At 42.6% G+C, this 22,710-nt stretch overlaps 2 protein-coding genes and 1 long non-coding RNA gene across 6 annotated transcripts; 2 read left to right on the plus strand and 1 right to left on the minus strand.

Annotated features, from left to right (window-relative positions):
* The first annotated feature begins 406 nt into the window (after window positions 1-406).
* On the plus strand, window positions 407-5,884 carry TMEM35A (transmembrane protein 35A). 2 transcript variants are annotated; one of them, XM_061356722.1, is made up of 3 exons: window positions 407-820; window positions 3,562-3,919; window positions 5,755-5,884. In XM_061356722.1, exons 1-3 carry the CDS (start codon window positions 701-703, stop codon window positions 5,769-5,771), a joined length of 495 nt encoding a protein of 164 aa, XP_061212706.1. In that variant the 5' UTR covers window positions 407-700; the 3' UTR covers window positions 5,772-5,884. The 2 variants fall into 2 exon arrangements, with proteins under 2 accessions (XP_061212706.1, XP_061212705.1); XM_061356721.1 differs by lacking the exon at window positions 5,755-5,884 and having other exon boundaries at window positions 414-820; window positions 3,562-4,083.
* On the minus strand, window positions 2,854-5,893 carry LOC133214052 (uncharacterized). Of its 2 annotated transcripts, XR_009725972.1 has the most exons (4): window positions 5,756-5,887; window positions 4,029-4,123; window positions 3,819-3,919; window positions 2,854-2,993 (listed from the first exon to the last, which is right to left on the minus strand). It is a non-coding gene; the product is annotated as an uncharacterized LOC133214052 (long non-coding RNA). The 2 variants fall into 2 exon arrangements; XR_009725971.1 differs by lacking the exon at window positions 4,029-4,123 and having other exon boundaries at window positions 5,756-5,893.
* A 758-nt stretch (window positions 5,894-6,651) lies between these two features.
* CENPI (centromere protein I) lies at window positions 6,652-22,704 on the plus strand. 2 transcript variants are annotated; one of them, XM_061356726.1, is made up of 21 exons: window positions 6,652-6,760; window positions 9,113-9,442; window positions 9,746-9,883; window positions 10,828-10,946; window positions 11,629-11,736; window positions 12,927-12,975; window positions 13,338-13,384; window positions 14,058-14,147; window positions 14,858-14,986; window positions 15,227-15,388; window positions 15,663-15,783; window positions 15,997-16,088; window positions 16,417-16,534; window positions 16,631-16,695; window positions 17,187-17,284; window positions 17,911-18,046; window positions 18,765-18,889; window positions 19,946-19,994; window positions 20,148-20,381; window positions 21,290-21,331; window positions 22,104-22,704. In XM_061356726.1, the coding sequence occupies exons 2-21, from the start codon at window positions 9,241-9,243 to the stop codon at window positions 22,233-22,235; spliced, it is 2,256 nt and encodes a 751-aa protein (XP_061212710.1). In that variant the 5' UTR covers window positions 6,652-6,760; window positions 9,113-9,240; the 3' UTR covers window positions 22,236-22,704. The 2 variants fall into 2 exon arrangements, with proteins under 2 accessions (XP_061212710.1, XP_061212712.1); XM_061356728.1 differs by lacking the exon at window positions 9,746-9,883.
* Window positions 22,705-22,710: the final 6 nt, after the last annotated feature.

Here is a 22,710-nt window from a genome sequence, read left to right on the forward strand (position 1 = left end):
TTGTTGCAAATTAGAGGGGGAGAGATAATGACTTTTAACCAGAAAGTAACAGAGGATCAGAAAACCTTTCCAATACTCTGGTGAGCTGAACACACAGGACACTTTATTTGCAGTGGGAAGAGTGGCACAGTGGTCTCACTCTTTTGGGCATCAGGTTTCAGGACAGCCATAGAGACATCTTTTTTTGTTTATTTGGGGGCAAATACACAGCAATAAACCCCCATATTGCTTAATAAATAAGGGCCTGAGCACCTGAAACTGAAAGCTGCCTATGTCCAAGGGACCTCTGACCACTCCACAGCAGGTTGCTCCCCTGCCTTCTGCTAACACATCCTTGTTTTCCCAGGAGGGAGCAACTGCACTGTGCACTGTGCATCCTGCATCCCTAGAACTGGCTCAGTTTCGGCTTTCTGTGTGTAATGTATGGAACATTCAAGGAAACAGAGGATGACTTCATGGTAGGAGCAGTGGGAATGCTCACAGCCTGGCAGGTGCTAGAGCTGCCTGGCTCTGCCTGCGTGGCTGCGGGGCATTAGGACCCGGAGGCTGCTGAGCGGAGGAGGCTGAATCCCCCTCCCGCTGTCATCCTGCTGCCTCTGCAGCTTTATTCCTCATCTCCTTCAATGGTGGCTGACAGCCTCCCGCTCGGGCGGGCAGCCACAGCGAGAAGGCCTCGCTAGGACCGGTTCCCTGCGCCTCCATGGCATCCCCCAGGACCATCACCATAGTCGCCCTCTCGGTGGCCCTGGGGCTCTTCTTCGTCTTTATGGGGACCATCAAACTGACCCCTCGGCTCAGCAGAGATGCTTACAATGAGATGGTGAGTACGGCAGTGGCAGCATGGAGGGAGAAACAAGGGGCTGTATTCCCCTCAACCCTGTGGCAGAAGCAGTGTTTGCAGTGGGATATACGGAGGTTGAGTGCTCTGGGACACTGAGCGATGGTGGGGAGAGGGAAGAAGCTTATCTGTCTCTCTATCTGATGGACACAGATAGACACAATGCGCACTGCCATGGATCTCCTGGCAGCCGTCGCTGGGCTCTGTATGAGTGTATCCATGGAGAAACCTCTTGTGGAGGGGAGGGAAGGAGGACAGGGTAGCACACCAATGCCTGCAAAATACGGGGATTAAAGGGTCTCTGAAAAGCAAGGTCTATAGAAGTGCCAGACATGTAGCAGGCAGGTACAGCTGATCCCTGGGGGAATACCTACCCCTGGATTGAGGGTAGGAAAAAGCAGATGCCTGCTTTGGCAGCCAGATTGTCATGCTCAAAATTCCGTGCTTTAAAGCAAGGATAATGACACTGACTGTCCCTACCTCACCAGGCTGAGCAGGGATTAATTCATGCCTGTGAAATGCTTTGAGATTCTTAGCTGGCAGAAGATATTAATAGTTACCTCATCATTAGCCTGGGAAATAAGCCTCTCCTCCTTCTGCCTAATGGAAAGGGGTGAGGAGAGGATGGGGAAGTCACTGTGTGCATTTCCCAGCTGGTGAGCTAGTGCTGCTCGTCCCTGCCCAGGGCCAGCCCTGCTGCAGAGCTTTGCTGGCTGCAAGCTGCAGGCAGGCAGCTGCCACATCTTGCTGCCTTGTCCATGTTTGTTAATGCTCCTGCTGCCCCCTGTCACATTTATCGCAGTGGCTGAAAAGCACTGGTATAATTTTTGTGCCCCTTACAAAATACAGCGCTGGAAGTTTCCAGCACATTCTGCTCTCTCCCCTTGCTCCACCTGCCCAGCTGCTTTTGCTTAGCTCTCAAGTAACATCTGAATCGCAGTGCCTCATCTCACAGAGGGGAATCACCAAGAAGAGGCTCAGGAGCAAGAGACAGAGATGAAATGCCCAGGAAACAAAGCTCTTAAGCTTCTGGTACCTAAGGGACAGAACACAGCAGTGAGACTTTGCATACAGAGCAAAATCCTTGCTCTGTAAAATATTTCACTTCCCTGTCCCTTTCTGCTTTACCAAAAGTCAGGCCTGCAGTTAGGAATGATCTCCATTTTTAGAAAGACAACACAGAAGCACTGGGATGTTACACAGCACCATCATTCTTCTGTCATTCTTAATAGCTCATATTGTAACATGTCCACGGCTTTCATGCTTTTGCTATGCTGCATACCAGGGTGTTCTGTCATGTAATGGAGACAGTGAAAACCGGATTTTGGCCATCAATAAGCATGACTTCTTGCCCCAGGCAAATAAGAGAACCGTTGTTATCTACCTGCAACACCAAACGTGAAGCTTTTCATTCAGCAAAACCCAGACACACTAGTTTGTCTGTTAAAATACTTCAAATACCAGAGTACTCTGGGACATGCTGATAGTGCATTTCTTTAAAGAGCTGTATCTTTCACAACTGTACTCTGCTCTGAGGAGAGATTTTATCCAGTGATGGTTTAAAATCCATCCTTATTAATGAATACACTTGCAGTCACTGTGTCATGAGACCTTCAATTATTTGGTAGCAAAAGTGACAATGCTGTGTATTTCTGAAGTGCCAGCTCCTCTTAGGAGAAAGGAGAAAAATTTACAGAGAAGTAGGGAAGTTCTGTGTGCCTCTAGTGCAGGTTTCCAAACCCACATGCAAGTAAATGTACAATAGGATTAGTGCCTGTGGGAGCTGAATAGCTCTGTACCTGAGATTTGACTTCCATTTCCCTCTCCCTGATGAGAAAGCAGAGAGCACAGTGGCAAGAGTATGCACAGGGACAGTACACTCAAGTGTAAGTGGAAATAATTTGCAGCTTCAATAGTAAGGAGCTTTATTAAAATATATATAAAAGGAAATCACTGAAAAAGAAAACAAAGCCAATAAGCCCACAAGCACCTAATGTGCAAATGCAAGAACTTAAATGTGTGTAAGGACAGAGGTGGTTTCTTCCCTGAAACAATAAGGCAGCTGTGTAAGGAGGCTTAGTGTTCCAACTTACACTGCTTCTAAACCCAGCATAAACCAGGAAGCAGAGGATATCACAGGTCAGTTTGCTTTCATCTGGGGAAAGAAAGGATCACAAACGTATATAAGCACAAAATAGGATTGTTGAATCTCAGTTTTCATGTACAGTCCCATGCTAAGATTGTACTGCTCCTAAACACTAGGATATTGTAAGTTGCTGTGAGGTAGAAAGAGACTTCTTTTTTTCCTTGATGTGCCTTGGCTTTGCAGGGACTAGGTGCATTATTTACTTAGAGACTAGCTACTCCGGCAGAGAGGTACTTCTTTTTTTAACAACATGGTTCTGCATTGCTAATTCTAGCAATTGTAACTTCAGATTTCAGGAGAGGGTACACCTGGCCTGGTCCTAGCTCCAGAGTTGGGTGTTAGGCTGCAGTACTGTTTTCCAGCAAGGAGGAAATAACTTATAAAGGGGAATTGCAGGTTGATGGTATGAATATCCCCCCAACAGAAGCTTTAGGGGTACAGACTGGGCGTTGTGCCAGAGGGTGATGTATGAAGTGATCTTTAGGTCATACTATACAGCAATCTATTTAAATGGAATTCACCTTTGCCTTTACTTTCTCACATTGTGGTGTTCTACTCTATTACTGCTTGATTTCAGAAACGAGCATACAAAAGCTACGTGCGGGCCCTCCCCATGCTGAAGAAGATGGGAGTCAGCTCCATCCTCCTCCGCAAGAGCATTGGTGCCCTAGAAGTGGCGTGTGGCATTGTCATGACACTGGTGCCTGGTCGCCCCAAAGACGTGGCCAACTTTCTCCTCCTTCTCCTTGTGCTGGCTGTGCTCTTTTTCCACCAGCTAGTGGGGGATCCACTCAAGCGTTATGCCCATGCTCTGGTCTTTGGGATCCTGCTTACCTGTCGCCTGCTGATTGCCCGCCAGCCAGAGGAGCAGCCGCCAGAAAAGAGGATCCTGTCAGTGAATGGGGATGAACAGCCACTCATCAATGAAGCAGCTCCTGAGAAAGGCAAAATGAAGGTATCCTAGTTGAGTGCATGTGAGAAATACGGACCCTCGAGGCAGCTCTCTCCTGAAAATCACCCAGAAAAAAATTGTTTTTTATTTACCTATTTATATTTTTTTGTCTGTCTAAATAAAGTTGCACTTGGGGTCTGAGAGACACGTGGTATGTCTGCACTGTAGTCTTGCTTTTGCTGCTGCCCTGTAATGTAGATAAACACAAGATAGCTTTCACTGGGATAGCTTGGAGGCAATGAACAGCCTGGCCGGAGTACGCTGGTCTCAGCAGAAGCTGCAAAACCAGCCTGAGAGCACAGGCAAAGACTTGGACAGGTAATCATGCTAGCTTGGCACTGCTGCAGGGGAGAACACACCCTGAGTAACTGCTGAAACCTGGCCTGGAAGCACTTCTGCTACATGGCAGGCTCAGCAGCAGCAGCTAGGTAGAACATAAGCAGGATGACCCTGTGCTGGCTTGTGTACCTCCATCCACAAATCTGTTTCCTTTTCCATAGTCAAGGTGATAAAGGACCCTACCAAGCATAAAAGTGCTGTTGTGTTTAAGAGAGGGGTCCCTTAGCCGCTGCTTCCTCTGTGCCCAGTCCTTTCTTTGGACATATAGGGAAAAGCATGGAGTGCCCTATTTACACCTTTCTCAACTTCCACACTTTGCAGAGGCTCTAAAACTGGGACAGTGGCCTGATAAAAGTCATTTTTTTGCCCACTTCACACAAGGCAATGGCACCTCTTTACCCTTCTTGGCAGAAAGTAAGGATCCCTGGTGAGGGGATGGGGAGCAGAACTGCTCAATGAACTCAAGATCTGTCTGCTGTTGGCAAATAGCATCATGCTCCCTATTTCCTTCCAAGAACAAGATTCCTTTTTCCACAACTACTGCAGCTTTATAGAACTGTTGGTTACTGCTGATAGATGAGGGTCTGAACATGCCCAGGTACCTCGCTGTTTATCCCACGTAGCTTTGGTGAACTGGGAGAAGTCCTCTCAACAGAGCCTTGAACCCCTGTGTGTTGTATCTGAAACCTTAGAGAGCGTCATAAAAAGCATGTGTTACCTCTGAGACTGTTTTTCTTGATGTTTGTCCTCAGTTTTTCCTTGTTTTCTTAATTCCTCACATTAATAAACTTTTTGAAATATGGAGAAAAATGTGTTGACAAAAAAAAAATCTATTTTTTTTTCCAAGAGACACATTTAAAAGCATTTTTCCTGTGCTCAAACATTGCCCCTAAAATGGGGAGAATCGTATCAGGGGGATTTCAGGGGAAGACAAGGCGATGCAGGATCAAAGCCATCTGAACATTACTGGGCTTTACATCAATAACCACAGGCATTTAAAACAAGTGCTTGATCATGAAACAGTCTCAGATAAGTTTCTGCTTCAGTACGTGTCAACAAGAAAAGATATTAAAACTCCAGTAAAACATATTATGTCCCTATAAGAATTAATGATGGATGTTCGTATACAGTATATCCAGTTTTCTTCTAAGTTTGCTGCTGAAACAGCTGTAATCCCAAATATATATATATTATATATACATATATATATGCTGATAAATCTTCCTCCTAGAGCCCCTAAGAGTGACTATTTCTCTCTTACCAGATACGCCCCCTGCACAAAGGAAACTACGAGCAGGCCACCTTTCCTAGACAATCTCTCTCTCATCTTTACAGACTACCTCAAGGCCATCCCAAATGTATATAGGATTTGCATTTCATCTACCATGCCCTGACTCGAGTTACCACTTTTTAATGCAAAAGCAAGCATCACCCACTCAACCGCCACCATGATGTGTTTTCCTACCCAAAAGTACTCCACTTTTGAGTTGAATTGAGGTGAACTGCTGCAGCCTTTTGGCCAGCTGCTTGTGATACATGCATCTAACTCTGCTACAAGTGTTTGTGTTTGCCTTTTGTAACGCTCCTCAGTGAAACCTGTATAGATGCCATAGTAACAAACATAAGAATATTCCATGCAGCAAAACATCCTTGCAAAAACTTCAGATTGTGAATTCTGGAAAACATCCCCCTTTTCACATTTGCAGCAGTATAAATTACAGACCACCAGCAGCGGCCACATGATCTTTATTAGGAATACAAAACTCATTTGGGTACAGTTAACAAGAATTCGGTGTTTATCTATATTGGGTTGATCTTCATCACTGTCCCCCAGCATCAGCAAACTATTTGTGGAAGCATCTTTGCTTGCTCGAGGTGATACAGCACCAAGAACTGATTGAGTCCCTTTCTAAGACAACGACGCCCATTTACTTTTTTTCCCCTTTCTTTCTTCATCTTCAAGCCCATCATTGCAGGGGGTTGGTCTGGATGACCTCTGCGGGTCCCTTCCAGCCCAAATTCTGTGACTCTATGATCCAGTCATTTCAGTCTCGCTCCATTACTGAGGGCAGGCACCTCCTAGCGCCATGCTTCCCCACTGCAGAGTGATAAGGGGCAAGCTCTATCAGAGGAGGGGTGCCTGTCCTGCAGCCTCCCTCAGGGCTCCCCAAAACTGCTCACCACCCGCAGGACCTACCCAACATCTCCACCCGCTGTTAAAAATGGGGCAAAAAAGAACCATCACATCCCATCAACCCCACCAGTGAGCGAACCCCCCTGCGCTCCACTAACCCCCGTCGCCGCGGCACTGCGCATGCTCAGAGCCACCCTGGGCACGGCGGTGGTGCCGCCGCTCCCGCCCAGAGGAAGAGGAAAAGGAGGAGGAAGAGGAGGGGCGCCCGTGGGGCGGGCCCGCCTTGCGCGGCCGATGTGCGCATGCGCGGAGGTTTGAACTGAAGGGCGGTTGGTGCTGGCGCTAAGTGAGGTAACTGACGGGGCTCTGGGTATGGCAGCAGGAGCAGCCTCCGAGTGGCCGCCGCTGTCGGGGCTACGGAGCCGGCGTGTCCGAGGGCGGCCGTGGGGCTGGGCCGGGAGGGCCTTGGCGCCTTCCATTCCTTCAGGGCCGCGTCGGCTCTGCTGAGGCCTCCGGGAGCAGCCGCTGTGAGGAGCCGGAGGGAGAAAGGTGTCGGTTGGGAAGCGGGGAGGGGTTATTCGTGCCCGGTGTCCGTGTGGAAGAGTCTGATACTAAAGAGCTGTGCGGTGGTGGGCTCGCTGTTAATAAGAACTGGTGTTACAGCTTGTCTGGTAGTTCTGCCTTGAAGGCTGGTGATTTGCTCGAACCCACCAAACCTTTCTGGTAGAAATCTCTGCAAGACGAAAGAAAACTAAATAAACCCATGAAACCAGGTGGAGCCAAGGAGTCTGTGAGAAAGCTGTTGCTGTACTCCAGGTGTGATAAATGAGGGCTGTTGGCTTGCTCTGCTTCCTGAACCACTTAGAGCATGCTCAGGTAGTTCAAGATGCAACAAGATTCCAGTGTTTGGGGTCTTCTGTAACTCTTGTATCATGTCAATCCAAGAATGGGGTAGTTGCTATCAGGAGTTTTCAATGTTCTGAAGCATCTCAGTTATTCTTGGTCACCATCATGCAAAGCATCTCTGTGGGAGTTGTGATGTGCTCGGTATTGTCCTTTAATACTGGGGTGGGACATTTCACCTGAAGTCAGTAGCTGTCATCTGTAACTGTGAATACCCTGTGTGTGTACATCATGTGTGCTTCAGAGGAGGTCTTGATGTTCCTAGCCAGAGTCTTGTTTGATAGCGGAATAGACTTCACAACTTTGTTAAAGTTGTAAAGTAGGTATGCTTTATTCAGCTGAAGACGCACGGGGGATTGGTCCTCCAAAGGGCATGCGCACCTCAGTGCTGTTTTCCTGCTACATTTATCCTGTAAAGTCATACATATGTATTAGGTTGCACAATACGCCTATACATATTTGTATTCTATCCCTGCTTCGTATTATAATGAGCTAAAAGGCTCTCCACGCATGCGCAGTGCCTCCTGGTGGTCTTGGGCAGGGGTCTTCAGATGAAGTAAGTAGTCTTCCTCTTGTGGGTAGGGGTCTTCAAGGTGAAGTAAAGGAGTCTTCCTCAGGCTTGAACTTTTTACCTCTGGTCCTCATGCATGCTCTTTAGGAGCTGGATGGGTCTGGTCTATATCCAACTGGTTTAATGAGCTGTTCTCTTCATTAGGTTGTATCCTGGTACTGCCTGAAAAGGCATCTGCTGAGCTTGTCAAACAAGCTATAACTTAAGCAGTACCCCCTTGTATAACCCCCCTCTGTTCTCCTCATTAGGAGGTTCTATCCTGGTACTGTCTGATAAGACATCTGCTAAGCTTGTCAAGCCACCTATAACTTAAGCAGTACCCCCTTGTACAATCCCCCTCTGTACATTTTCTCTAACTGCCTTGTATAACCCCCACGTACACAATAGGCCACATCAGTTTCATTGTTCTTGGCATGCTGCATGGAGGAGTTAGTGACAAACCTATAGGAAAATAGGGATGATACTAAAGTCCCAGGAAAGTGAGAGCTGGAGAGGGAGTATGAGTTGAAAATCATTCTGATTTATTGTGTCAGTAAAACTTGGAAGCAAAAGATGGGCTTCAGCGATCCAGGGACATGCATCATGCTAACAAATCTAGGAAGCTGTAGCAAAATTTTATGTTTCGTGGGTAAAAGGTTGATCTCTCCAGTGTACTGAGGGGAAAAAATGCCTCTTTTCATGGTTGCGTTTCACCCAGGGTTAGGCAGTTCTGCAGTGTTGGTAGCTCTTCTGCTTCACTGGAAAGTTTGCCAAAAATACATGGTTTTCAATCCTGGCTGTTACATAAAAAGGCTGCAGAAGAATTTAAATTTTGTAAAATAAGGAGATAAGTGTTGTTATAATCATCTGAAATCTGTACATTGCTTGCAGGAAAGCATGTCATGTTGACAGTTTATGTTGACATACATGATACAGATAATGAAACTTGGAATAAAACTGTGGATTGTTTTGCTAAGTATCTGATTATATTAGGTTTTCGGTCAAAACCCTATATGAAACTTTATCATATCCTTTACAATCGAAAGGAGTTTGTGTTAACTTTTACCTGTGATTTGTTCTCTTCCCTTTTTGTATCAAGTAAAATAATGGAGCTTTGATACACTTGTTGTCTGTGCATCTTCTGAGTATATTGTATGACATTTGGGGGGCAGGTGGCTCTAAATGACTAACTCTGAAGTTATGCTGTTACGTTATGCAGGACCCCTCTAAAAGCTGTTCTTTTCTTGCAGGGATTTGGCTCTCTGATGTTCTTCAGTTGTTGGAGGTTTATCTATTTTCTTGCTTCCTTGTATTGAAGGATTGGAACCCATGTGACAAATGAGTAAAATTCTTCAATCTCAGTTGGGAGTCTGAAAAGATGCTGCAAAGTAAGCGTTCTAAGACCCCAAAGGAGCCTCTGCAACAGCACCAGAAAAGCCAGTCTGATCTCTCTGCATGGTTAAAAGTGGGGAGAATTGGCACTGAAAAGAGTGTCCAGGATCATCAGTCTCTTAATGACCAGGAAAATGGCAGCAAGCAAGAAGAATCACTTGAGCCAGCTTTGAGCTACTTTGCAAACGGTAAGAGCAGCTTTCAGGTTAGCTGCCTAAAGTTGAAAAGATAACTAAATTCTTAATAACAGCAATAATAATTATTTTTAAAGTATCTAATTCTATCTGCTGTTTTCCCCCTATAATGCCCGAACTTTGTAACGTTTCTTTAATGTCTTAAAAGGATTTTCTCTTTCTGTTAATATATAATGAGTCCAACAAAACCCAATAGCTGTAGGGACAGTTCAGAGAAATTTTAAATGGCTCGGTTTTGATTCAGAAGTTTTCATCCTTGTTTGTAATGTTGTGTTTTGGGGTTTTGTTTTTTGCTAGTTCAAGACCGCGTCTCATTGAAAAGGAGCAGTGCTCTGCAGAGACACTTGGCTACTGTGGAAAGCATTGCCCTGCAAAGAGGGTTACCGCCTGAGGCATTTAACGTATTGCTAAGCACAGCACTCAGTGGCAAACTTGGTAAATGTTTTTATGCTGTTAATGTTTCTTCTGTGTATGTCTTTCATTCCCTGCCCACCCCCCCCCCAATCAAATCTGCTACAGTTAATGTGCTTATGGGGAAGGTACTGTTATGTACTTCAGTATACAATTAATCTTTGAGATGCACCAGTATAATTCCTGAGTTCACACTAAAAGTAACCTCAGTTCTTGCTCCAGGGGGTTGGTATCCCAAAAATCAATTACTTGTTACAAATATTTATTTAAAAGCTGGTTTCCTTATTCCAGAGTTGCAGATGTCTGAAAGGCTGAAAGTGACATTGTGTCTGTTCCTTGTTGTAACTGTTTGTGTAGCTTTCTTTAACCCTAGATCAAACTAATTGAACAAACAGACTTGTTGCTTTAGTGAAAGTTGCCCAAATTAAAATGCTGTCCTAACAATCAGTTCAGCTTTGTGAGGGTAGATCTCATGCTGCTTTCTTAGACATGGTGGCCATCATTTATTCTTCTAAATAATGAAATGGTCGATGAAAAAAAACCACTAAACTTTCCCTTCGAACACTAAAGGAACATATGGATTCTTCCTCCATTATGCAAGTAGTGTTGTGCTTTTCTTGATTTAAATTACTGACTTCTCTCTAGAGCACTGATCTGCTGATGTTTGGCTCACAGTCATATCTCTTGCTGATAAATTAGTTGTATTACCAGAAGCTTGTATTACTTTTGATTGTCTTGCCAAGAGTCTAAAAGCTGTTTCACTATTAAAATACTCAATATTCAATTTTCTTTAAGCTGGAAAGAAAAAAGGTGTAGGTAAGTCCCTAGTAGATTCATGTACCCTCTTACTTTAAGCAGTGAAGTGCTGAATAGTCTTGTTTAGAAGGGAATTTTGAGCCAAGCTGCAGAACTGTATTGAGGAATCCTATTCATAAGCACCATCTTATTTTAAATTGTTTGTTTTCCAGCTGATATAGTGAATACTCGTTTACTGAAGAGCCTGATTCCAGAGTCAGTAGTACCAGAAACTTGTGTAGTTTCAGCTGTATCGTGGCTCTGTGTTAGCAAATGCTCAAGCAACATCCAGGTAACTCAGTAAATCTTTACAGTAGTTACTGCTTCTGCACAGGAATGATGAGGACAGATTTTTTTCTTTCTGGAAGCAAAAATCCTGAGGTTTTAATGTAGAAGGTCTTACATAAAGATACTGTCCTTTAGGAAGATTGGCAGACATTCCCATTGCTGAAACAGCAGTGGGAACAGAGAACACTATTTAAGTATGAGTGGAAATTTGCACAGTTTGTGTGTGATGGTACTGACCCCCACCTTGCTACAATCTCATTTCAGGTAGTTGTACAGAGCGATAAGGTCTCCCCTGGGCCTTCTTTTCTTCAGACTAAACAACTCCATTTCCTTCAGCTGCTCCTCAACACACTTGTGCTGTAGACCCTTCACCAGCTTTGTTGCCCTTCTTTGGACATGCGCCAGCACCTCAACATCTTCCTAGTAGTGAGGGGCCCTTGCATCACATCTGAGGGTCATCACATATTCAGAACTGAGCTGCTTTTTCCATTCTGATTTGGCAGTTGACGTTCTTGGCATACATTCTTACACATTTGAACTAGCCCAGTTCTGTTCATCTGTACCTATGTTGTCCTTGAGAGTAGCATGTATCCTTAATGATTTTGTCTCTTAAACTGGCTAGTGACTGGTCTGGTTGGTGTTTGCCCATCACTTAATGTAATAATGTTTTTTTTTCCTTTATGCAGGTGCTTTTCTTAAGATGGCTGATCACAGTTTTTGACTTCATTGATCACAAGGAAGACCTTCATGCTCTCTATGGTTTCTTCTTTTTCTTCTTGCAAGAGGAGAAGATGGTGAGGAGAGCTGGAAAATATATGGAATTGACAAAAACCTAAATGTTCATTAGTAGTGTTCATGTTTAGAATTAGTCTGGAGTAGCTGTTGGTTAGAGACCATTTTCTGATGCCTGGAATTTATTTTGTGGTTTTTCATTTTGCTTTTGAAGATCACTGGGTGATTTAGCTTCAGAACCAGGGAGGTACTGGAGGATTATTTCAGTTTGAATGGCGTGGTTTGGTTGTTTATAAATTGCTGTTTTGTATCAGAGTGACAGTATATTTGGTCTAAATTCCCAATAGTAACTATGTTGCTGCATCTCTGGGAATGCCTTTGATGTCACACGTCAGCAGGTGGAATCTCCTGCTTCTGGGGTGAGACTGAGTTGCATACTTCGGGCAAAAAGAAAACAACCTTTAGAGCAATATTGATTTAAAGGTGAGAAACTCTCAATGCCATTTCACTTAACTGATTTGAAATGTAGCTTAAATGAAAACGAACAATCAGGACATTTCTCTTATATGACAGCTGTAAAACCCAGGTCCTGGAATATTGAAGTGTTTGGATTCGGTTCACATTAAGATGATCTGGGTGGTCATGTTAAGCAGCTATTCTTTCAGTTTAGGATATTTTGTGGTCAGGAAGTTCCGAAGTTATATTGAGTTATATTTCTTGCAAAATTTTTAATGGTTTTAGGTGAACATTAGTTATATTCCTTTCATAAAACTGGATTTAAGATCTTACTGTTTAAAACAGTGTTTTCAGGCACGATGGGCCAATTGGGAAGTGCACCAAAGTTGGTGTGAAAGTGCTTTAAGCCCCTTACAGCCTCAATTATAGAAGCTCTAATGAATTATTTTGATTCTAAGGTGCCTTTCTTACTGAAAATGTGATTGTACTTCCGCTGCTGACTCCTAAAATATCCAGACCATGTTTCCCGTAACAAGATTCAAGCTCACTAAACAGCTTGATTGCTATAGGGACTGCTCATAGTGCAGATAATGTTTCTAAATAAAATTGACATGTGTGACACTTAAAAACCATGCTGTTTCCTAAGGGCAGTAGAGTGTGCTCTGCCCCATGGGGATACAGGGATGACTTGAGGCAGTCAACTGAATAAACCAACATTAGCTTGTGAATCCCTTATGTTGCTTTAGTGTGGTCAGCAGCACCAGCAGGATAGTTCATTACTGTCTTTTCCTTGCAGTGCCCCTACATCTGCCATGTGCTCTACTTGCTCACCAGGAAGGAGAATGGTGAGTCAATACAGTTGTATGAGGTGGAATACCATTTTGTTTCCTACTCTCTTTGCTGGCATCAGCTTTCCTTCTGGTGGAGCTAATGCAGTGACCAGACAATATATTGCTTTTTAGGCAGGAAGCATGAGTGGTAGTGGTAGTTCAGTCTGATATGTGTAGCGTTTTCTGAATTGGAAACTGTCTATTAGCCTAGGAATAAGACTGATTCTGCTTCTTTTGCAATGTCTTTTATAATAAACAGGGTTTATTTTTAAATGAATTTAAAATAAATTTATTTATTTATTTTTTAGTTTTGTTTTTGCTTAAATGTCTGCTACAGTGTTTTTTAAAATGTGTTATGTTCTTAATTGTATCTCCAGTCAAGCCTTTTCGGGTTAGGAGACTGCTTGACCTCCAAGCAAAAATGGTGAGTTTATTTCAAATCTTGTAGAGTTTAACCCATGGTTAATAACGTGGCTTGGAAGACTGATGCCCTTACAGGGTGGAGCAGAGGGGCTTAGTGTCTGAGGACAGGGTTAGACTGGAACTGTACATTGTAATCTTTGCAGCATCAGGGCTTTTATGTCTTGCATGTGTCTGCCTAGTTTTCATTCATGTTTGTGAGCACATGCAATGACATGCACACAGCTATACATTTTATGCCTATGTCTAGTAAAAGCGTTGAAGCAAGAGGTGGCTTCATTTATCTGTTAAGATCTTTAATTTTCTAATAATCTTTTCCAAGTGGTATCAAACATGACTCAAATATAAGATTGTGGAGAATCTGTGATCTATTTTAGAAAAAAATGTATTTTTGAGCAGTTAGATGGCAGAAGATTTTGTTATAGTTTTGATTGTTAAATTCCTTCTTATTAGTTATGATTACAGGAAATTTCTTCAATCCTCTTCCTGTGATGTTTCACTGACAGTTTCTTCTGTTCCTTTCCTTTTCAGTTGTTCATCTATGGTCTCTTACTGACATGTAGCTTTAGAAAGCTTTTATTAATCAGTGGTAGGTTTTTAATTCTGGAATACAGTATGTGGTTTTCTACATTAAAAACACACCCCACATGTTTTTCCTCTTTTTCTGCATTTGGCAGGGAATGAGGTCTCATTTGCAGGCTCTGCTATCACTTTACAAGCTCTTTTGTCCTGAGCTGGTGAACATAACGCTTCCTGCAAAAACAAAGGTAAGGAGTTAGATTAGTCTACTTGGAAGCAATACTTACAACACTGTACTGAGATTTCCATTTAAGCTGTAGCATGATTTAGTGGTGAAGGTTAAATCCCAAAACCATCTTCAACTGTTTTTTATGGGCACGCTATATTAACTTTTGTGATAAAGCCCTGATTACCTGGGCTGAAACCAGTATGAATACTTGTGTGATGCTTTAGCACTCAGAATTTACAAACTGATTGCAACTGAAGTGACAGAAAATAAGTTTTATGCAGAAAAGTTGTTGGGTTCATTTTTCCAATTTTTATTTTCTGTAGTATCTAGATTAATTTGAGAATTTGGTTACTCACTGCATCCTTCTGTTTGGTGGATATCACTGATGCTGAATTTGGGAAGTCTTCCCAGTAACTTGGTGTAAGCATACGTTGGTAATTTTATTTTAATGTATACTTGAGATTTACTGTATGAGTTACTGATTTATCTGAATAAGGATTATAAATCTGAAGCGTTAGAGATCTCTTCTGAAAAGGGGGCATCATTTTAGAAGCGTAACTATTGAACTTCAGGCAAAAAGTAATGAAACTGAGGACCACTGCTGCTTTGTCTGTCAAGCAGTGTTGAGTGTATAAACCCTGTGGTGACATTTATCAGAATAGAAACTGATCTTTCTGTCACTATGTCTTCGTTTGGCTTCTTGCATAGATATCTGCTTTATGTTTTCAGATTTTCTTCAAGAATGCAGAGGACCCGTGGAAAGCAGCAATCAAAACAATAAGGCAAAGAAGGCTGGAAAACTCTCCAGTGCCCCAGCCACTGTTTTTAGGTGAAGCTCAACCTCGGTCACAGAAAAGGGTAGGTTGTGGGCCTAAGGTAGACCTTAGAAGGTGCCAAGGAGCTGTTTTCTTTATGGTTATTGGCAAATAATTGAGTCAGGCTTTATTTCGGCACTGGGAAGGGTGGAGGACCTATATAGAAATCCGCCATTCCCATTATAATGAAAGCCTTTCTTGAAAAATGGGCTCCTTATGGAAGCACTGCACTTGATTGCATTGGAAACAGTCATTGCTATTCTCTTTTGTTTCTTTTCTAAAGAAATGGAATGCCCAATTGATGATTCCTGTAAGTAGTACAAACAGAAGTCATTTGGAAGCGGTCAGGGAACAGAACACTGGTTTGTACAGTACAGATGAGTATTTCCCAGTAGAGCTGCTGCAGAGCTTTCCTCAGCTCCTACAGAACATCCACCGTCTAGAGGTGAGTTTCTGGAAGGTCTTGGTGAGGTCACTGTTTTGAGAGATCAAAGGTTATACCTCTAACCCCAGTTTGTATGTGAACAGTGTGTGGGCTGCCTAGTTCTACCAGAGCATCTAGTCCTACCTGGGCTTGACAAACGAATCCTGGAGATGTTCTTGTTACTGATAAAGGGATTGGACAGTTCTGGTAGAATGAGTTTCTTTGGCAATTTGCTGATATAAATACTGAATAACTCTATTTTTTTGTTTGTTTGTTTTCTTCATTTCTCTTGCAGTTTCCTTCCCGGATGGGTTCAGTGTTAACAAACCCTTTATTGCTTCACTACCTGAATTGCACCAAAGATGAATCTGTTTACCTGAGGCTTTACTATTGGTTGGGCCAGAGTCTTCAGGAAGGTAGGAACTTAATACTACCTTGTATGGTAGGGAGGTGAAGGATGTCTGAGGCTTTTCACCTTTTGCTAATGGTACTTTGCTATTCGGATTTATAGTGGTAATGTGATAATCACATACTGTTAAAACACCTATTGGATAAGAACTGACTTTTATTTCTGATTGTGCAAATTCTTGCTGTACTCATATTTGAATACAATATTCTCTCCTATTTAGAGTGTACTTGGTGTGTGGTTGAGAATAGCCAAAATGAAGAAGAATTCAGGGAATTCCTGGAAATTCTCTGCAGGACACAGTGTTTCTTGCAGGTAAGTGCTTGCTTTGGGGAAGCAAAGGCTTTCATGATGTCTTCCCTTAAGCTACTTTTGGGACTTACCTATTTCAAGCAGTATCTCTGAGAAGTGACAGTGTCTCAAGTAATAAAACATATTCCTAAGGCAAGTCAATATTCTGAAGATGACCTTGTTTTCTACAGGAAAGGTAGTTTTAAGAATGATATTAAGAGTTATAATTTGAATGTCCTGGTGAATTGTATGGCAGGAAGGAGGTGTAAGCCTCTTTCTTCAGGGTGAAGTGAGCATGGCAAAGTGCAGGCACATGAGATTAGTTTTTGAATGTTCATCTTCTTCTTTGTAGGAGGGACTTGCTCCCTGTGAAGAGTTCCTGTATCGGAGCCTTCCTCTCTGGGATGGCTTGTGCTGCCGATCACAAATCCTCAGGCTTGTCAGTTGGATCCCACTCAACAGCATGTATGGTATGTGTGAGCCTCAGAGTGAGGCTGGACAGTGTCTGATCTTGAAGGACAGAATTTGTCCACAGATGTTATACCGTCTTCTCATTTCATTTTCAGAAATGAAATCATATCTGTATGAACCCCTGGCACAGCTCTTCTTCACATCATCCCTTTACTTTAAGGTACTTTAAGTGAATACAGTGGCTGTTTAGTTTCAGTTGTTACTGTATCTGCACTTGTACCAGGTGTAGCAGTCTGAGGGGTTGTATAGGGGACTTTTGGGGAGGTCTGTGCCCAGAGGAGGGTAAAGTATGTACTTACAATGTAACTTCTGGGGAAATTTGAGTGCCTTCATGATACTTTCTTTTTCTTTTTTGACTGGAATTAAGCTAAGGCCCTGGAAATAAAAAGAAATGAGGGTACACAAGACAATAGTTGGTTTAATTTTTTATTGCAATTTTAACTCAGTATTTGAAGCGCACATCCTCCAGGAACAGCTGTGTAATGCATACATTCAGTTCAAGGGGATATGCAGTTACCTCACTGCTCTTTGTGGTCATGAGAAACTCTTGATATCTTTCTTTGCATATATCAGCTCTAATGGCATTTCTTGTTTAGTATTAGTCACTTTTGTTAATTGTTATCAACCTGTTCTTGGTTTGGTCTCTTTCAGTGCAGTGTTTTTGAAAGCCTGAAAAGGCTGTTGCAGAACTGGTTGAATTGGCAGATGGCTCACCTGGATTCAGCAGCTGACTTCCAGACCCGTTCTTTGTAAGTTTGTCTGAAATAAGTGCAGTGTTCTGTGCATTGTTCACTAGTGTATTTAGCAATATAGTCTAACCCTATTACCAGCATAAAGAAAAACCAGAAGGTTAATAATGTAATGTTTCTGCTCTATTGTAAGTTACCTTGTCAAAGAATCATAGACTAGTTTGGGTTGGAAAAGATGATTTAGTTCCAAGCCCTCTGCCATGGTCAGGGACACCTCACACTAAACCATGTCACCCAAGGCTGTGTCCAGCCTGGCCTTGAACTCTGCCAGGAATGGAACATTCACTACTTCTCTGGGCAACCACCCTCATGGTGAAGAACTTCTTCCTCATCTCTAACCTGAACTTCCCTGTTTCAGTTTGCATCCATTAGCCATTGTCAATGCTCTTCTTTTTCTTTAAAAAGACTTCTAGGGACACTGAAGATTGAATTTTCCAGAAGTCAAATCCTTGTAGCACTGACAGCTGGGTCATGTTTGTAGTAACATTGGTAGCAATATGTTACTGGGTATATTGAAGAACTAATTCATGTTGCTGAATGCTTGTGGGCCAGGATAAACTTCAATTTCTTTTTTACTGCCTGCAGAGAGGTGTATATACTCACACTGCATCATGTCGTTGCTGCAGGAATACAACCTTTTCTGGACTATTGGACACAGTGGCTGAACTGATCCACTTTGTTGCAATGATCTCTACTGTTGCCTTGCGTTTGGAAAGCAATCATACATTCTTGCTGTACTTCATCCTTGACTTCTATGAGACTGTACGTATCCTGTTAATTTCTGGCTTTCAGAATCCCAATACACGCAAAGGATGTTTGCATTTTTTAAGCTGGACCATGAAAACATCTTCCTCATAGTTTACAGAACTTTGTGATTAAATGCAAGGATATTCCAAATACTTGGTTGGTCTATAGGTGATGACTGTTGCTCTTGCATCCTTAGGCAGAACTAAATATGCTGCTAGAAAGCGGTTGCTCTTAAATCAGAGATGAACTGTGACTTGAAGAAACAATATGGCAAAACATGCTCTTTTAGTGCTGATTTATAGAAAAGAACAATGTTCACTTCAATTTCAAACAACATATCCTGAATTTATTTTTTTTTTTCCTCCTTAAAAAATGAGGCTTTCCCCAGTTTGTCTTGGAGATAGGCTAAGGGCATCAAATAGGCTTCAGTCTATTCTCTAGTTTCCTCATGTCCTGTCTCTTACTGCCATGTGACCTCCATGTGTAGGTTTGACTCTGAGTAACCATGACGAAACATACGGTATACCTAAGTGGTTGAAGCAGAGACTGAGATATGGACTGACGATGTATCTCATACTGAGAAGGAAATGGAATTGCTTCACCTTGGCTTTCCCTCCTAACTGAAGTCGCTGGAGCTGGCTGGAATGCAACATCATATGCTCTTTCATTCTTAAAGCCTTTGGGGTTTGTTAATGGCAGTATTAATCTGCCTCGATTTGCTCCATTCTCACAGGCGTGTGACATATATCTGAAGTACAATATGCCTTTGTTGATAATGCCTCCTGCTGGAGTTTTTTACCCAGTGCTCCTTGGCATGGATCCTGTCAACTTGAATCAGCTCTGCTACATTATGTACAGGTACTACAAACGGTGTGGGCTGTAGGGACTCCTTGTTTTCTCTTTGAGTCTTTTGGAAATGAAACTATCATCATCTCATCATCTTCTTTTTCTTACCATGCAAGGCAAAGGTGGAAGTTCCAGCTGTGTGGAGCTTTCATGATACTGGATGCTAATACCTGTAGTTCCCACTTCATTATTTTTTTTTCAGTCTATTATCCAAAATATCAGGGTTTTGATGTATTTCCTAGTATTATTTCCGTATCTTTGAAATGTGAAGGAAGGAATTCCTTTATTGTTTTGAGAGAACTTATCAGCCACCTGGAATCACTAGTAGTAAACAACTTCTCACTCTTGTGCTTTGACCACTAGACTACAGAATGTGTAAGGAAAAGCTTACATGGGCTGAGTAGGAAGCACTTTTGCAGCCTTCAAACCCTTGGACTTTGGGACTGCCTTGTGCTGCTTTCAGGTGCAAAGACAGTGCAGTTTAGCTCTGCAGGACCCCCCAGCATGGCTGCTGCTGTTGGCCTTGTTAGTTCCAGTGGCTGCATGTTAGAAGAGCAGCCAACTGCTGACAGCTGGCACAGGCCTCTCCATGTGGCCTCTTTCTCTAAGGAGTCTGCAGGGTAATTAACATGACAGGATGGTCTCTGGGAAATAAGAGGAGCCAGTGCTGCTTATAGAGAGCAGCTGTCACGTTGCATTACTTGCAGTGCTGCTGTTCCTCTGCTTAGTGAAAGACTCCTTTCTTAAAAACACGCTGCATTTCTTTGCTGATTTTAAGGCTGTATATCAATAGTTACGTATCACCTTTATAAGGTGACTGTCTCAGGGACATTGGTCATGTCTTAATCATTTAAGAGTTATTAACTGCTTCACTACTCTGCCTGGGAAGGCCAAGTGATAAAGTCCCTTTGAGTTCCTTTTTTATCTCTCTCCTTTTTATCAGTAAAGTTTGCTTTCTCTTGTATAGGAAATAAGCTTTCTTAATATGTTCCTCCAGCTTATTTTCAACACTGGTAGGTAGTAAAAACTTACCGGCCCCCAACTTTATTGTTTGCTTGTTTTTCTCAGGTATCGAGCCAACTTGGTGGCTGCAAAAGAAAATGAGCACAGTGAAAAGGTATTGTGGATAAACATATGTGCTGGAACAGACCTTAGCAAGGAGTTGGGTTGTTTGGAGGGGAGGTGTTGTGATGACATTCTTTTAAGGGCTGGAGGGAGCACACAACTGCTTCAAGGATGCTATTTTTTGGTTTATGTTCTTGTCCCCCAGGAAATACAGCAATTCAGGTTCAGCAGTGAGACATACAGAGAGTACAACCAGAACATAACAGCTATGGTGGGTTGTCTGTGGACATCCAATGCATTCCGGAGGGATACTCACCCTCAAGGTCTTCATATGGATGATAAACTGCTGAACAAAACTGGAGTGAAGGAATTCAGAACCAGCTTTAACATTGTCTATCACCCAGCCATGATAGGCTATGCTGTCCAGTTCCTGCAGCAGGTAATGGTGGAGGCCAATGTTTGGGCCTTTGGCAGCACTGGATGTTGTTTTGACAGTTTCTCTAGAGACATGGCTCAACACAGTATCTGACTTGTGAAGTCAACTGGGCTTTCAAAAGGTGCTCTGGGCATTCTGTGTGTGTGTGTGTGTGAGATCAGTGGCACAATTTGAATAGTCTCTGCGTGGTATGAAATCATGAATGTAACAGTTCTAGATGTGAACTCATGCTTATAAATTTGAAGATAGAATAGCCAAATAAGGAAAGAAATTACTAATTCAGTAAAAGCTTCCCAATAGTGCATCAGGCCCCACAAAATACGCAGTGTGACCTAAACAGTTGAATGGCAGAAATTCAAGTAACACCTAGTTCAACTGTATACAGGTGCACATGGGAGAATCTTTGCATTCTTCCTCCTGCAGAGCAAAATTAGCTTTTGCTTGGCAGCATTACATGTGTGTCTTAAGCCAGGAGAAATACTCGCCTGCAGTGTCTTCTTAAGCACATCAGTGTTGAGCACCAGAGGGCACTGCTCTGCAGCACACTCGGATAACACAAGCAATAATCTAAATGTAGTAGATTCTGTCCTCTTGCTCATCTATGTGTAATGCTTTTGGGGAGGGGGTGGCTTTTACACTACAGAGAGACAATGGTTAAAGTTATCTAAATAAATACTTCGTGTTGCTGTCCAGTAATGCTGCAGCAATGGGGCAAGAGGGTCTCAGATTACCTGGTCACTTGTGGGATGTGGTATGATGCTGGAAGCTCAGTCTAAAGCATGATTTAAGAATCTCTGAATGTATTTGCACACCTACAATCCCTGATTTAGGAGGGGGCTAAGCAGAGGTCCAGCAACTCTGTACATACTTTTTAATCTGACTTGATACTGTTTTTATTTCCTCTCCTTAAGGCTTGGCCAGATGATACCACCTTCAACTTCAGTTTAATTAAGGTAAGGTTTCTTGTTTTAATGAAGTGAAAACAGACAGTTTTCAGCTGCTGTGTAGGAGAGGATGAGGTGAGAATATTCACCAGTTCCACAAATGCTCTGTAAAAATGTTGAAAGGGGAAAATTCCAGCTGTAGGTTTTGGTTCAGTGTCTTACAGGAGAACATCAACATCTGAGAAGTTCTGTACCTGCCCGTCTGTGGTCTTCTCCACAAGTCAGTGCAGCATCAGGACAACACTGTTTAGTGTTCTCTGTAGAACAAGTTCTATTTTTGGTGTAGTTGAAGCAGAATTTCTGTTATCAACAAACTTAATATTAAATTTCTGAGATGGATATGTAGCTTTGTTACAGCTTGAACAGGGATCCTCTGCTGAGCGATTACAGTGGCAGTTTAATTTCCTATACCACAGTGCACTTCAAACCTGATCTGGAGGAACTGCCACTAGTGATGGGAAGGAAGGTTTTAATATCCAGGTTAATTCTGTTCCTGTCATTTTCACTGTTGATCCAAAAGACTTTGCTCTTTTTAGAGCTGGGATTTAGAAACATCTTCAGAATTAAAAAAAGATGATTACAATTTGTCATGTTCAAGCTAACAATGTGTAATTCATAACTGATAAGTTTGGGCATGTGGATACAGGATGTGACCCTCTATACTTGTAGACTAGGATGGATATTGTCAAAGTATGGAAGGCAATATTTACAGACCTTTTCAGAATGGCCTAAGAGACAAAGCTGTGTCCTGCACATCTGACTATTCTTTCTGGTTTTATAGGGAAAGAAGTGGAGTTGGTATCTGAAATACCTCTATGCAAAAGGTTTAGAGGGCCTGAAGCTCTTTATTGAAAGCAGCATCAGTCGTATTTCCCAGGCCTCTCACAATAAAGCAGGGAATATGGAAATGTGACCTGGGACTCGCCAGAGCCTTTGTATCATTTGGAACAAGAAAGCAGAATATAATGGACTGTGTCACTAATTCCTCCTTCCTCAGAAGAGAGAAACAGAGCAATTACCCTTGTCTGCATTTTTGTACTGACATCTATTTTAGGAATGTGAAGACACAGAAGGAATGCTGAGTGCTTGTAGCTGCTGCCTTGGCTCACTAATACCCCCTCTTGTCCCTGCTGAACTTCAATGGTCTGAAACTGCTGAGCTCAGATGTTATGTATCATCCTCAGCTTTCATCCTTATTTCTCTCAGTTGGAGTATATGCTTTGATTGAGAAACGGACATTTTCCAGCTCAAAATCACGATGAGCAATGCTGCTTCATTTTTAAGTAATGCTGATCCCTGACCTTCTTTGCTTTTCTCAACAGTAGGTAATGAGAAACAGTTGAATCAGTCTTTCAGGAATCCCATATACGCTCTGGATTGTAGCACTG

Source organism: Neopsephotus bourkii, unplaced genomic scaffold (assembly GCF_033783945.1).
Source record: "Neopsephotus bourkii isolate Nb327-2 ecotype Australia unplaced genomic scaffold, CSIRO-AGI_Nbou_v1 NB_867, whole genome shotgun sequence".
In the NCBI taxonomy this organism is placed as follows: Eukaryota; Metazoa; Chordata; class Aves; order Psittaciformes; family Psittacidae; genus Neopsephotus; species Neopsephotus bourkii.